We start from the raw sequence: 16,718 nt of genomic DNA, 5'->3' as shown, positions 1-16,718 counted from the left end.
GACCTTTCACCTCAACACTCCTTTGGGCCTCTTTGATAACCCCCCAGTCATGCAACACCTCTGGGTGGTACTTGTGTGTGTTTGTATGTGCATGTGTGTGTGTGTGTGATTATATTTGCGTGCATAAGTGTAAAAGTGTTTCCCCTCTTCCTGCATGTGTCCCTTCAGCATGATCCACCATAGACTTAGAACTTCTAGAGCTGAGCAAAGAGTACAGTGAAACCTGCACTTTACTCAGTACTTTGACTGAATGCAAGCCCCAATGTGTCTTCATACAATAATAAAAATTATAAAACATTAAAATATGCTAATGCCAACATGAGGACACATGAGCACCTGATAAGGGAGGGTTCAGGTCCGCAAATACTGATATTTCTATTATAATTTATTTACTTATTTCTGACGAAAGGGTCATGCTAAATCTAAATTGATTTTTTTTTTTAAATTGGCACTGGCTACAACCCAATTATTTTGGGTATTATCATAAATGTTTCCAATTCCTTATTTAATAAAGCAAAAATAATATTTTATCTAAAACATCTCCTTCGTTTTAAAAGCAATGCGTAGCGTAGAAAAACACAGTGATTGACCGTGACCACATCCTAACACTCATTAGTCTACCTGTTTTTCGAATAATATACTGTATATGTATATGTTATGTATTTATTTGTCATATTATATCATGACCTTATCATATGTTGTGTAGTATGAGTAATAAATATTGTAAGGCAGGAAAGCTTCAGTGGGCAGCTACAGTGAACTGGTTGGATGAAGAAACACTGGAACAGTTACATTCAGTAGACCTGTATTGGTTGGTTAGCTCATCAGGGTTATGTTGGTATAGTAACGCGTGAGCCAGCCAATAGAAACAAGAAATTGCCACACAGAAGAGCTAAAGACATATTAACAGTTATTTAGACACAGTTTTGCCTTCTCTTCTATATTTATGTAAGAGAGCACTGACAAGTTTATTTTTTAACTCTAAAATGTCCAGTTCAGTACATATCGCGTCTTTTAAAACAAAATATTAAGTGTATGAATTTTTTGTTTCATAGTGTGTTGATGTAAAAAGTACAACAACACATTTATAGATTAGCTGATGCATCTTAGCAGATCTTTGAAACTCCCTTAAAATTTGAATCGCATCGGCCTCACGTATGTGACATAATGTCTTCTTTCATTAGTAAGACTGCAGATAGAAGCACTGTCACACTGCTTGCAGCTGTGTTGCTCGCTCTAGATCCTCTATTTCTATGCTAGGTTAGAGCGCACCGCCACACTCTGTCATGCTGCACGCTCCACCCACCTAGCACCTGATTGGTTGTTGTTGTTGTTGTTGTTGTTGTTGTTTTGTTTAGTTGTTTTTGTTGATGTTGTTGTTGTCGTCCTCTCTCTAGGATCATATCATTACCCTGAACCCCCCTCTCCTCAAAGCCCTCAAAGAGACCCACTAGGCCACGCCCACTAGGCCACTCAACCAATGGGACAGCAGCAAGAGGTCACATGACCCGGAAATGGCGACTCTCCACCAATAGAAGCCAGTGACAGACAGACTGTAACGTTAAAACGCCCAGTGGTGGCGAGAACTCTGTCTATGCATGGCTCTGACTGGACTTGGCCAAACTCTGTTTATCTAAGGCTCTGGCTCCAAACATCACTGTTCAACAGGAGGGAGATCAATAGTCAGGACTCCTCTCCTCCCTCCAACCTTCTTCTTCTCTTCTCCTCCCATCTTTTTTTCTTCTTCTTCTCTTTCTGTTGCATCAGTCGGGAGGTGTTTAGATTAGGAGGGAAAAGAAGAAAGGAGGAGATTGAAGGAGAGCAAAAGAGGAGATGAGGCTATTGAGCTCCTTTCGCCCCGAGATTGGACTAATGAACATGTTTTTGACTGGATCACAGTGACTGTATACAACGCACGCACACACACACACACACATTAACACAAATCAATACACACAGGCTTGTCATAGCGTGGTACAGTGGATAGTGGGTCATTTTGTGGCTTTATGGGAGATTCTGTCATTAGAATCAGTAGCTGAACTTATCCTGTTCCCTCCTGTTTTTTTTTGTTTTTTTTAACCTCGCTCCCATTGGTTCAGCAGCTTCTTTGACCTTTCAGTCAAAAGTCCTGGCTCTCTCCCATCCCCTCACTAACCCCCTCCCTTCCCACAGCTTCACAGAAAGACCCACTATCTGCTGGAGGACAAGTCTCAATGTTAACGTCTCCTCTCCTCTCTTGGCTTCTCCTCTCCTCAATGCCAAAGACTCCTCCCTCCTCTTCCCTACTCCCCACTCAAAAAAGGAGAAGGAGAGGAAATGAGGCAGTATTGTGATGCGTCCCACAGCAGTTGAGCACTAAGTTTCAACCCAGGATGCAGCTCCCTTCTCTGGTTTTCCAGTTAGCCTGTTTCTCCTCCTCCTCCTCTCTTTCTCTTCTAGGGAAGGAGGCAAGGAGGGAGAAGGGAGTGAGCAGCTGGAATGAGACCTCGTAGCTCAGGGCTATAAATGGAAAGCCATGCTGTAACTGCTTAGCGTACTAGCTAACCAAATTACATGCACACACAAAATGCATCATGGTACAGAGAGTTTGCACATGACTTGAAACAGTATGAACACACACACATATACATATATATCTTACACACAGTGATGATGTTTTTATCCGATGTAGTTTAAAATCCTGATGTATTAACTTCAACTGATCCGTTTTATGTTCTGTTGTTGTTGTTTTTGTTTACATGTTTATGTTTTGTCTGTTGCTATGATGATGAGATGCTGGCACACTGTTGAGGGCGAGACCAGAACGGACATTGACGGGACACACGAGATAGATTTGGTACTAAACATGTAGGGGTGGAACGATTTGTCATTTAGGAAGAGAAGTTGCTCATGACCATCATAGGATCTTTGAATCATTCCAGTTAATGGAATATTTTGGGAAATACCCTTTTTTTTTGCTTTCTTGATGAGAGACAATTAATACCACTCCAATGTCTGTCTGTTAAGTATAACTCTACAGCAGACAAGGATTAGCTTAGCTTAGCATAGAGTTGCAGGCAGTTGGAAACGGGTCGCTTGGATTAAAATATGCCGAAAACACCTCTAAAGTCAGCGGTTAACTCCTGTAAAACTACAACGTTTTACATTTCCGTGAGTGGGTGTGTTTTGGAGCTCTAAAAAAAAGCTGTTTACCCTGCCTCCATTTTTTATGCTAAGCTAATGTACTTCTAGCTGTAGCTCAGTATTTGATTTACAGACGAGAGAAAGATATTGATCTTCTCATCTTACAGATATAATCAAATGAGCTTATTTTCTAAAATGACAAAATAGTCCTTGGCTTAATTTCACAAACAAGGTATATTTTAAGTAATTTTAGTTTTACCTCTTTGAATTTTCCACACTGTAATGCAGCTTTTGAAGGAGCTCAAATGTTTTAGCTCATTGTCCCCATACTTCCTGCCCAAAAAGTTGATTTTAAGTTTTTAGCCCCATCTACACTGCAAAACCTACTGTAGGTAACAAATCCTGCACAATCCTTTCACCCCTACGCGATATTAAGGAAGAGACAGTGAAGCCTGTGAAATTTTAAACTCGCACTAAGAGGAGACACAAAAAAAAACATTGAGGCACAGGACAATAGCTGTTTTCCACAACCAGTACCATTACTTCCCGCTCCTAACTCTGGTTTTGTAGCTGCAGTTTTCTGTGCACCATTTGTTCCCACTAAATGTCATTTAGCTTAAGCGGCAAAGTAGAACAAACATCATATACCATATTTTATCATATTACTGATTAACAGGTCTGTGTTGAAGGACAGCACCAGACAAATCGGCCGCATTGCCTCACTTTCAAATAATATAGATATACTGTACATTACCTGTTACAATAATGATGCGTATATTTTGCATTTCCCGCAGCGACAGACTAGTGTTATAGTGGTTGCCATATCAGATTTGTATTGTTTTGTTTTTGTTTATCCAGATGACAGTATTGTGATTTTAATGTTTACCCTCAGAAACGCAAAACAACAAATGAAACAATTGTGGAACTACGCATCTTTTTATACAACAAGCAATAGAGTCGTTATTATTATTATTATTATTATTATTATAATTAACCTGCTTGGATCCCATTGGCTCCTCAAGTCTGTCAGTATTGGAGGTGAAGGTCTCTGATTGGGTGATGAGTCATAGACCATCGGTTGTTCAACAAAACTGCGGCTGGAGGCCCAAATTTGGGTTCGTTTTGGGTCCCCAACGGACATTACTATGAGCAGATCCTGGTTTTCAGGGTCAGAGAGGAAGTTTGCCAGTTTGGTAACAGATGGTCGAGACTCCTCACATTCGGAGCAAGTATTGTAGGTTAGAACAAAGACCCGGCTAGATCAGAGCCACGCTGATTAATAATGCCTGTTACTACATACAAACACTCCCATCCGCAGCCAATTTTGTCCCTAAGTTTAATTCATTTTGGGGACTCAGTAGTGCTGCAGGTGGAAGCAGCACATGCTCCCGCTAGAAACGTGGGTTTTTAACATTGATGTCTTTTAACATGTTTAATTCAACTTTGCTCTGAAGCGTGGCTCTGCTCTAGTCTGGTTTGTTTTTAAAGACAAAAAAAAGAAGCTATGATCTATAGATATAATCTAATGAATGGTAATGGTTGATGCTTCATACGGATTATAAATAGGATGGATGGACGAATGCATTAACTGCCAAATTTAACCAGACTGCACTTGGTGTCGGTGAGTGAGTGAGAATGAAGCATGAATGAGCAATTTTATGGACATGCATGGTCAGATGGATACACAAAGGAACAAAAAGGACACTTGAATGAATGAATGAATGAAATGTACAGAATGTTAGCTTAGCGCTGGGAGTAAAAATGTCCTGAGGTTCTATTGGTGGAGATTTTGATGATGCGATGAATCTGAATGGTCCTGATGATTAAATGCTCTGAGACAGACTGCAGCCAACTGGACTCATTTCTCTCTCGCTCGCTCTCTCTCTCTCTCTCTCTCTCTCTCTCTCTCTCTCTCTCTTTCTCTTTCTCTCTCTCTCACACACACACACACAGATAATCACTCACACACTCACTGTTGTCACAGCTTGTTCAACAAATAATAACACAAATCTCCCAATATATATATATATATTATTAATAATTTATATATTTTTTAGTGTATATTTTTTTCACAGCTGTGTGTCTACTTGCTTGTGAAAAAATGAAAATGTTAATAAAGCACAGCTTCCTTGAATACATTTGTCCAGAAGGACTGAACACCCAGGGAGCTCCTAATAACAATAACAACAAAAATAATAAAAAATAATAACTGATTCCACAACAGCGTGAGTTTATAAGACCTTTTAAAAAGCAGTTTATTTGCACTCTGCTTAAAACAATTTCAGGTAACTAATGTCATAAATATCTTCATAAACACCACATTGTTGTGTAATGTGTCCATACTGTTTCTGGAACCTAAAAAAACTTAATTGATTAAAAATAACCACTGTCATAATAATAAACTTTGGATTAATCTTGAAACACATATACATATTTTGGACGTTAGTGTCGGCTATACACAACACGACAGACATTTGACTCAAACTCTCCTCCAGAGTGTTCCACTGTTGCTTAATCTCAGGTATGTATTCTGTTGGTTATGCATTCATACAGGTTAAAAAAGTGCTTCTTTTTTCTTTCTTTGCACTCCTTCCCTGTGTCAGGATGTTTGATTGACAGCAGTGCATATCATATTTGCATTTCAGGGTGCGCTGACCTCCACCTGCTGGACATGCTGAGTCCCATGGAGAGGAAGAGGCAGGGATACATCCACGAGCTGATCGTCACCGAGGAGAACTACGTCAACGATCTGCAGCTCGTCACCGAGGTAAACGCACTCACATAATATATGATATGTCCAGTATATAACTCAAAATGGTTACATGGTTAAACCAAGTAGGAAACGCTGGCTGAAAATTGACATGACACATTTGCAGTGCTGATATCTTGTCAGACTTCAGAACTGACTACCACACAAATTAAACAACAATCAAGTATATAAACAACTGATTTCCCATGGTGGGATTCGAAGCAGCAAACTGATTTTCAAGTAAATATAAAGTGTGTAATAATATGTAGGAATACCTGGATTTTGATGAATATTGGTGGAATTCATAGTAACTTTGCTGCGTGTGCGTGTGTTTTTAGATCTTCCACAAGCCTCTGCTGGAGTTCGAGCTGCTGACGGAGAAGGAGGTGGCCATGATCTTTGTCAACTGGAAGGAGCTCATCATGTGCAACATCAAACTGCTCAAGTAAATAGAAATGCACCGAACGTACAGCAGTATTACGCTCTCGTGCACACTAGTGCTTTTCTTTCACATGAAGACATAACCTGCGTAAAAGAATGTTTTGGGTTGAAACGATGTTTATGTCATCATGTAAGTGGGTAAGAAGGTGGCCGCACACTCGTCTCCATTTAATATTTGTATGATTGTAATGTTCCCGAGCTTTACACACTACCAGCTCAGAATGAAAGGTAAGTTTACTCCTTGTAAGAACACCGAAGAGCAAACTTCTCTCTCTTCCCCCCCGTGCAGGGCTCTGAGAGTGAGGAAGAAGATGTCGGGCGATCGGATGCCGGTGAAGATGATTGGTGACATCCTGACCAACCAGCTGCCTCACATGCAGCCATACATCAGGTTCGTCTTGCAATCCCATCCTTTAGCCAGCTGAGTTAGTTGATCTCCGTTTGTAAACCGTTTTTAATGCCAGTGTTCTGCTTTTCTGATCATGTGACGTATTTCTTTGTGTGCAGATTCTGTTCGTGTCAGCTGAACGGAGCCACGCTGATTCAGCAGAAAACTGATGACAACCCTGAGATCAAAGACTTTCTGAAGGTACAAAACACTTGCAGATTCATGTAGAGGTTGGAGAAACTTTAATTTTAGACAACCCTTGTCGTGACTTTTGTAGAGATCATTTTAATTACCTGTACATTTTCTAAAGTTGACTGAAAAACTGGTTTCAGCTTCCCTAATGGTGCCTCTCTGTGTCTGTCTTTATCAGAGGTTAGCCATGGATCCCAGGTGTAAGGGGATGCCTCTGTCCAGCTTCCTGCTCAAACCCATGCAGAGAGTCACACGCTACCCACTCATCATCAAGAACGTATGTACGACGCACAAGCAAGCCTTGTTAAGACTTCAAAATCACCTCCAACGCGCTAAACATCCCATCTGTCGTTATTGATTCTAGATCTTAGAAAACACTCCGGAGTCACATCCAGACCACAGCCACCTGAAAGCTGCTCTGGAGAAAGCAGAAGAGCTGTGTTCACAGGTGAATGCACACACACACACACACACACACACACACACACAGAGACACACACACACACACACACACACACTTTAAGACAAGATAGAACTTTATTCATCCCAAGGGAAATTGTTGTGCATCAGTTGCAAATATTCTTGTAGAATATCAATATGATGTGTGGTGGAAATTATTTAGTTGATGTTTAATATCTGTCTGTCTATACAATAAAATACTTAGTCTGTCTATCTGGAACATCCGCTTTGGCTTTAATTAATGAGGGAGAACCAACATGTACAGAGTGATGCTGGGTGAGATCTCCACAGAATGGCAAATTTGAAACAAAGATATGTTTTCTTGGCAGGGCGGTACTCCCATAGGGAGTCAACCGTCTTCCTGCAGTCATTTTTACAACCCCGTGACCTCGAAGGTCATCATACAAGGTACCCTTGTTCTCCACTATCCCCAGATGTGAATAGTTGAGATAAGAACTGTTTGGTCCATTGGCAGAAAACATACCGACATGTAGAACAGCTTAAACAGTTAGAAGGTTACACATTGCAGATACAGTTGCAGTCACAATGTTCCATTACAGATGCAAATCCATAACATCTGTTCCCATGTTGATGAACACTGTTAAAACCCTGGACCTCATTATGGGATGAACTAATTAAACTAAACTAACTCTACAACTGCCACCTGTACGTTGCTTAAACCGCTACGTTTGTTGGAAGAATAGTATCATTTATAACTCCAAATTAAGTCAATGGCAGTTACAACCATGCAACTTCTGCCTTCCTTTTCTTCCTCTGGTAACTGATATTAAGTAAAATCCACAAATAATGTTGAAATTAAGAATAGTGCTGTGATATCATGTTCAATACACACTAGAACTTTGGATGCAGTTATGTCTGAGTTTATGTAGGTGAAGTCCAAATGCATATTTGATATATTTGATATTAATTGTTATTTCTTCTGTGTGTTTAGGTGAATGAGGGCGTCAGGGAGAAGGAGAACTCGGATCGTCTGGAGTGGATTCAGGCTCACGTCCAGTGTGAAGGCCTGTCTGAGGTAACTGCAACACATACACACACACACACACACACACGCACGCATGCACACACACACACACACACACACAGGGAGCAAGCTCTGCAATGTGTACTACACACCACCTACACGCTGACATCGATATCAACCACATGTCTCCGCTCGTCCATAAACAAACACCCTCAGAATGAATCGATCACTTTGAGTGTCTGCTGATGTCATCCGCCCGAAAAATCCAGATAACCAACAGTTCATTTTTATGCATAATTAATAATATCTGCGTGGTAGCTGGGAGGCTCTTATACCTGCCTTTGACTCCCACTCTAATAGTCCTTGTCCATTTCTGTTCCTCAGCAACTGGTGTTTAACTCCGTCACCAACTGTCTGGGTCCCAGGAAGTTCCTCCACAGCGGGAAGCTGTTTAAAGCCAAGAGCAGCAAGGAGCTCTACGGCTTCCTGTTCAACGACTTCCTGCTTCTGACACAGGTGATTCCATGCTGCTTTCCACTTCACCGCATCTCAGAGGGAAATATTATTACAACATTTATGTGACAGCTGTAGTTCTTTTCAGATTTAGATTTTTAAACAATTTAAGCAATTTATCTAACACATTGTTAAGGATGAAGCCAATCTTTTTGACTTGTGGCTCCTCACAAAAAGCCGTGTCTTCATGTTTCAGATTAGGTTTGATTTATATAATAGCACAAAAACAATGTAACTGCTAACAGAATATCTAAGGGAGCCTAAAATGCTTACAATGGTTCTCCCTTAGTTTTGATTAAAACAATCAAATCAATTAAAAATCTATTCAATTTAACTGATTACAATCTTGAATAAAATAAAAATTAGAGTTTTAAAACATAAAGTCGTTATCCTGTAAAAAAGAAAAACGTCTGTTAAGTGATAATAGTATTAGTAATAATTATAAAAGTATTATGAAACTAAACCATCATTACAGAAGAAAAAAAAACCTATGACAACACAATTAGAGTTGACTAAATGCCAGTTCTAGATGTCCAGATAAATCCCCGAAATAATGTAAAATTGGTTGACACAACTTTGTTTTCTCTTAATCATCTTCGGAGCCCTCAGATTTATCTTGTGAGTCTTTAGAAGAAGCAAGTACAAAGTACCTTCATCTATATAATTATATAGTATTTTAACCAGTAAAATGCTGCTTACATTTTCTGCATCAGTATTAACAATCTAATGATGTCAAATACAATCTTATATCACTGATGGGGGTCATTTGATTGATTAATTTTGGATTGTTGTAATAATTAGTGCTTTTACTGAAAGGATAATGAAACAGTCATCGTAATCAATCAGGTTTGTGTTTCTTCCACACAGTCGCAGCTTTACTGAAACCTATTTCCTGCTTCTAAAACCGTCTTCATCTCCGTTCCCTCTCGCAGGTGACCAAACCTCTGGGCTCGTCGGGCTCCGACAAAGTCTTTTCCTCGAAAACACACCTGCAGTACCGCATGTACAAGACGGTAAGATGTTTGAACATCGGCAGGTCCTAAACTCCTGAAGTCAATATTTACATTGTAGGTACTTGCACAGTGTTAAGATGCATTTAACACTTTCAGTTTTACTGTTAAGATAAGATGTTTCTCATTCTTTCTGTTTATGAAACGGATTTAAGCATAATGCTGCTTGGCAGTAAATTTCTCTTATTCATCATAATCTGCATGTATTGTTACCAAACTTGCAATCGTGATACTCAGAAAAAAAATGTTGATTTAAAACACTGAAAACATCTTGAATCTGCTTTTCAGAAAGCTGCAGATATTTTCTTTTACTGTGTTTAGAGTGAGAAGTAGAATGTATTGTGAATAGATGGAGCTGCATTAAATGTATCTATACCCTCCTCCTTGCACTAACTCCTAATACAACTAATAAGTGAGCTTTTTGTGTCTCGTTCAGCCGATCTTCCTAAATGAAGTGTTGGTGAAGCTGCCGACGGACCCATCGGGAGACGAACCTCTGTTCCACATCTCTCATATAGACAGAGTTTACACGCTTAGAGCTGAGAGCATCAATGAAAGGTAATAAAAACACATGAACATGCACGCTACTTTCTTATTTCTTACTTATGGCCATCATTCCTCATATTTGTGATGGTATTTTACTCGCCACTGCTGAGGTCTTAAAATATATGGAGGACTAAACCTGCCGTCAAATAAATACACGGAGAAATAAATAAAAAGGGAATTAAATAAATAGTGAAATTAATAAATAGAGAAATACATGTTGACACAAAAATTATTAAATATGAAAATACATTTATACAAAAATAAGTAGTTGGTACTAAATATGTACATTCTATTTATTTAGTTTTATAATTCTGTTACATTAAACTGCATATTTATTTGCTAATTGAGGCATTTATTACTACATTTCTTTATTATTTTCTGTTTTTCTTTATTGAGTCCTTTATATATTTGTTTATTATAATGGAAAGTTTAGTCTTCAATAGAAATTGATGTGTGGTTTCTGGGGTCAAAATATCTGTCTTTACTTTGAAAGTCTGAGTTTGTGTTTGTGTGTTTCTGCAGGACGGCGTGGGTTCAGAAAATAAAAGCAGCTTCAGAACTCTTCATTGAAACAGAAAAGAAGAAAAGAGAGAAGGCATATCTAGGTGTCTCCCTTTTATCTCCTCCTCCCTGAATATTTCTGTTATGGCAAAAAAAACATTTCACAGACCTCCTATGATCAGCCTTTAATTTCTCTGTGTCTCTTTGTCTCAGTGCGTTCTCAGAGGGCCACGGGTATCGGTAGACTGATGGTCAACATCGTAGAGGGAATTGAGCTCAAACCTTGTCGCTCCCACGGTACGTACGCACTTTGAAAAGGAGAAACGTTTCAAGTTTTAATTTTTCCCCTGCAAAACTACAAATTGCTTATTAACGCTTTCATAATCTCTCTTTAAAACCCTTTGCTTTCTGGCCAGCGATGCCCATGAACTTAAATATAAATACAATATGTTTTATAGTTTTGTAAAATAGTTTTTTGGTAAAATAATAATCATGTAAAGATTTGGTGGACTTTAAAGCTGCACAATAAATGTTAAAAGTAAAACAATGCTTCCAGACTTGCTATTCAGAAGTTCTTCCGTTAGTGAGTCAGTTTTGAAAAGGAAGTGAAAATGTGTTATACTTTTAATACATTTTAAAATACGCTTAAACATTTGGCAATTAACAAATATCAAACTGAGGTATGAATACTAGTGTGTGTATTTTCCTTTTTTTGTGTGTATTTGCAGGAAAAAGTAACCCATACTGTGAGGTAACCATGGGTTCACAGTGCCATATCACAAAAACATTACAGGTATGTCATGTGTGTCATATTTACAGCATTTGTATTTTGATTTGTTCTTCTAATATTATTGACTGAAGGTTAAGAGATTTACATTTAAAATGGTTTATTATTATTATTTCCATTCCTCTGTGATCCTCCTTTTATATCCTAAAGTTGGATTTGTGTTTGATGCAAATGAAGAGATGGTCTAAGTCATTAAGAAGAAACGGTTTTATAATTAAAAAGTTAGCTAAAGTCTAAATTCATCATTAAAACTGTAAAAATGTATTAATTGAATATTTTTTCTGCTTTTCTTTCTGCCTGTGTGTGTGTGTGTGTGTGTGTGTGTGTGTGTGTGTGTGTGTGTGTGTGTGTGTGTGTGTGTGTGTGTGTGTGTGTGTGTGTGTGTGTGTGTGTGTGTGTGTGTGTGTGTGTGTGTAGGATACATTGAATCCGAAGTGGAACTCCAATTGTCAGTTTTTTATAAAGGACCTGGAACAGGACGTCCTCTGTGTCACTGTGTTTGAACGAGACCAGTTCTCACCTGACGGTCAGTCATTATAACGAGAACTGATTTTCCTTTGTGTTTTCAGTTCTCCAGTAAAGATAAATTTCATGTAATATATCCATCACACTCTCTTTGACACCCCCTCTAGACTTCCTTGGTAGGACAGAAATCCGGTTGGCTGAAATAAAGAAGGACCAGGGATCTAAGGGACCAATCACGAAGCGGTTGCTGCTCCACGAGGTTCCAACAGGAGAGATCGTCGTCAGGCTGGACCTCCAGCTGTTTGAAGAACCATAGGAGAAAACCTGGACGGGATTATGCTGGACTGGAAAAGGAACTATGAGATATGATGTGGACCAGACAAGTGGGCTGGATTAGACTGGGCTGGAAGACTGGATTCTCTTCATTTGGTCTGGTTCAGAGTCTTACTGCTTACAGGCTGTGGATGTCTAAGGAGGAAGGCACATTCAGCTGAGGGAAAGTAGGAACTATTAGAGCTGAATTGCCAAATGGGCAAAGCAGGCAACTGCCTGGGGCCCCCAGACCCCAAAAGTCCAGATTCACTGTATGTCATTTGTTTTTTGGTAATTTGATTGATCGAGGAATATGTGCAACTATCATACAATGTTTTGTGTCAAAATTGAATTTCACAATGGAATCGATTGGACCACAAACTAACTGGCGTACAGATCATCTGAGCTTTCTGGTGTCCATAACTATATACAAACACATCCATAAAAACATGGCAACTAGCCTCCACTGTAATGTTAATTTTTTCCAGTGGACTGGAACTCTGACCATCGTAGTTGTGAAGTTTTAGGAGCACTGTTGCATTTACATGTTTGTCAGTGATTTAAAATAATGATGCAGTCTAAACGCAGACAACAGGGGGCAGCAATGTGCAGACTACATATCACTTTTTTTCAGATTAATATTCACTCTAAAACTGGACATGCTGCGGATTCTGATGGAATCACTGAATCTCTTAAACTAATGTCTTATAAACATCTTAATTGTATCTCACTGCTCTTAATCTTATAGTGGTTCTTTGAATTGCTGCTTTTGTCCGGTTAGTTTCCTTACTAGTTGAGCTCTTATAATGGACTCCACAGCGCTAAATAGCTCAGCATGAAAAATGATGACTACTGAGGCCTGTGTTTATTCCAGTCCAGTCTACGTCTCTCCTCCGTCAGTCTGTTCCAGTTCAGTATTTGGTCCAATCTGGTTCAGTTAAATCCAGTCCAGTCCTCTTTGAGGTCAGCCAGGTCTTTAATGTTTTCTCTTCCTCTGCTTCATCAGACAGTCTCAGACACTCCGGTGACAATCCCAGCCCTCCTTCTTTTTAGTCCCAACCAACCCAAACCTGTGTGTGCGCGTGTGTGAGCGAGACAGATGGCCGGTGTGAATGATTGTATGAGTGTCGAGTTGGACAAGCGAATTAAAAGGTACATTTTTATTTAATTTTTACGTCAAGTCTTAGAACTCGCCGAGTCTTAAGTTGTACTCCTCAGGCTTTCAGCTGAGAGGCACTGCATGTAAAGGGACCTCGCCATTTTGAATTTTAATCTGAACACTTGCCACAGAATCTCAGAACAAGCCTAATATGTACAGGTTTAAGGGGAAATTTGAAAAGTGTCCAGTGAGAATTAACATCAAGATGTCCCTTCCACATGCATCAATTATAATAATGCTGATGATAATAATAATGCTGAAACTTAGGCACACGGGGAACATGTGTGACACCTAATTTAAGTTGGGGTACTGTAAAGAAGAATTTAAAAATGTTTCTTATCTTATTGACGTTGGACACACAGGGGGGTCTTAGTTTTAGGTGATTAAGGTCACACATCTGACTTCTGTTGTTATGATGCTGCTGTGTGGGGCTGTCACAGTGGCCGTCACTATGCAGGGGAGGAAAAACCTTAAAAGAATCAGGGGGCCCAGAGCTGGATGGGGGCCCCTGAACATGCTTGGTACTACAGACATGTATGAACCGCCTTTTAGAACCAGTTCCACACTCTAGACCACAGGAAGCTCCGTGTAAATACATAACGTTACTGTGCATCAGCACTCCCAGCACTTTTAAAACACATACACACTGCAGAGCGGGACTCGACTGGACAATGTTCCACAGTGGCCATTTTGAATAGTCAAAGGAGGAAACTTGATCAACTTGATTTATCGCATAAAGGCTTATCAATATTTCTTTTTTTAATGGTTCAGCAATTTTCTAAAAAAACAAAACAAAAAACATCACTGCGACAGCGTCCCATCTCTACCGGTGGACCACCATGGGACCTTATTTTCTGACGTATGTCAGTCACCGGCGACAAATATGTTTTTGATCCCATTTTAATTGTGGCATAAATTACACATTATTTGTGTCAGTATAAATTAACTCTTGGAAGCCAAATTTTGCAGTATAACTGTTAGAAAGATTATACACCCACTGGATAACACACACCAGGTGAGATAACTGTACATTTACGCTTGGAAGATAGCTAGGTTACATGGCTAGCTAGCTCGCCACGGCCATGTTGGTGATGTACATTGTGACAAACTGTGACTTTCTGTTCATGCAATTTTTTTTGATTGGACAAAAAAACAAATGTTATTCATGGTACAATTCAAGGCAAGGCAACTTATTTGTATAGCACATTTCATACACAAGGCAGACTCAAAGTGCTTCACATCATGACATGTCATACAACAAAGTGAAAAATAGAAGAATTCAAAGAAAATAAAGGCAAAATTAAAATGCATTACAGAAAGACAAGGAGAATAAAAACATAAAAACACAAACATTCAAACAGGATCAAACACTTGCATTTGACTCCCATGCATATTTTTTTTCCAATATATGGTCTCATGAGGGACACTGTAAGGGATTGGACTTTGCCTCTCTATAGGAGGTAATAGTGCATTAGTTGAGGACTACTTTCAGCAGTGGATTAATCCACATTTGGTGTTTTAAATTGGGGCAGCTGAGTGACGTATGTGGGATTGAGTCAAAATAAACTTGTGTTTCTGTTCATGCTCATGAAGGAACATGTCAAACATTGCTGCTCATTGATGTGTTTTAACAACTGAGCACATTGTGGCACAGAGGAAGAAAATATATACGCAGACAATAATTGTTGAAAGGATTAGTAAAATATTAAATATCAGCGCTATCCTTTTTAAAGCAATTTTTTGTTCAGCTGTTAAACTACAGATTATCTACCAATTTTGAGAAAAAAGCTATAATGGTTGCTTAAAATGAGTGAGGAAATTGGCTAGCTAGTTGGTGTACTCCTTTCTTTGCTTATGATAAGGTGCCGAATAAAAGGCTGCGCTAGTTGTGGTGAACGCTGACATCACCTGTTTTCTTTTCATAAAAAAACCAACAAACATTCACTATAACCGCTCTATTACGAAGAAAAGGCATTAAACAAATTCAACCATTTAATTTTGAAGCATATCAAACAAACTCAGGAGTTCCTTTGAAGGCAGTGTTGATCTTTCCCACCATGAGTATTCAAAATGGCCGCTGCGTTAGCCAGCCGGACTGATAACGTCGCCGGTCTGTTCGTTCAGTAGAGCTTTAGACATGTTAGTAAGCTAGCTACTTGGCTTTCGAGTGAAATATGTTCGTAATTTTAATTTAATGCCACGGTTACTGAATTACCACGGAGACAACCAACAGTTACCTTAGTGACCAGACACTGTCCAATCAGAAGTCAGCGAGGCTCAACCAGTTGCAGCAGCTTGTCTGTGGAGCAAGGTGTGAACGAATGTTTGTTTCCCCCGACTGAAGAAGATGATGATGAAGAATTTGTTTTACATCCCTGTCTCCCCTCCCCCTCCACACTGTACTGAAACTAATCCAGTTGGAAGCCGTTCTTACTGTCTACCTTCCAGGTTGTGTATAATACTACTGCTACTGAGAGTTAATATATGAGTGCTACGGGGGCGATGGAGGTGGCCTGCTGTTAATTATCACTGTAGAAGATGATGTACGTTGTTGTCTTTTAATGTTCAGAATAAACTCCAGTTGGACCAAGACTGCGACAGTCTGTGTTGTTGCTTTCTTTGGCAAATCATTTGAGTTTGAGCCAGCATGCTCGCACATGCTAAACATGCACAAGTTAAATCTGTTAACAAACATATCTCATGTGGTTGATCATATTAATAATAATCACCCAGATACATATTTAATACAGCATAACTGCCAAACTTCACATACTACATCAACAGCAGATACACTACTATACCATATAATGTTTTATATACATGTTTTACATTATGTTCATACATATATTTAGTGTCATGATTGTTCCTTTATATGTTTATATTTATTTGACCTTTTCTTTCTTCCCTTTCTCTTATGAAGAAACTGCAGCTGTGCATTTTCCCGAGGGGTTACTAAAGTATTCTGGTTCTGATTTCCACAGATATTTATGGACAAATACGAATACAAACTACAGATAACCTACAGATCGCGTCTAACAGGATGTAACTTTTTCTATGACTTCCTGTCAAATCTTCGAAGGCTGGCTGG

At 39.2% G+C, this 16,718-nt stretch overlaps 1 protein-coding gene across 3 annotated transcripts in view; it reads left to right on the top strand.

Moving 5' to 3' along the window:
- The window catches only part of itsn1 (intersectin 1 (SH3 domain protein)), a 44,178-nt gene extending 27,956 nt beyond the window's left edge, over positions 1–16,222 (top strand). For all 3 annotated transcript variants that reach the window (XM_084020520.1, XM_084020519.1, XM_084020518.1), the window contains 15 exons: positions 5,769–5,890; positions 6,211–6,317; positions 6,603–6,704; positions 6,821–6,902; positions 7,072–7,170; positions 7,258–7,341; positions 8,305–8,388; positions 8,722–8,853; positions 9,783–9,863; positions 10,297–10,418; positions 10,929–11,011; positions 11,121–11,204; positions 11,636–11,700; positions 12,112–12,220; positions 12,327–16,222. In XM_084020520.1, the coding sequence (XP_083876646.1) occupies positions 5,769–5,890; positions 6,211–6,317; positions 6,603–6,704; positions 6,821–6,902; positions 7,072–7,170; positions 7,258–7,341; positions 8,305–8,388; positions 8,722–8,853; positions 9,783–9,863; positions 10,297–10,418; positions 10,929–11,011; positions 11,121–11,204; positions 11,636–11,700; positions 12,112–12,220; positions 12,327–12,475 (1,505 nt within the window). In that variant the 3' untranslated portion in view covers positions 12,476–16,222. The remainder of the gene's footprint in view (positions 1–5,768; positions 5,891–6,210; positions 6,318–6,602; positions 6,705–6,820; positions 6,903–7,071; positions 7,171–7,257; positions 7,342–8,304; positions 8,389–8,721; positions 8,854–9,782; positions 9,864–10,296; positions 10,419–10,928; positions 11,012–11,120; positions 11,205–11,635; positions 11,701–12,111; positions 12,221–12,326) is intronic.
- Positions 16,223–16,718: the final 496 nt, after the last annotated feature.

This window comes from Eutrigla gurnardus (genome assembly GCF_963514095.1).
Source record: "Eutrigla gurnardus genome assembly, chromosome: 11".
Taxonomy (NCBI): domain Eukaryota; kingdom Metazoa; phylum Chordata; class Actinopteri; order Perciformes; family Triglidae; genus Eutrigla; species Eutrigla gurnardus.
Note: the sequence above shows the minus strand (reverse complement) of the source record. Positions and strands in the feature narration are given on the sequence as shown.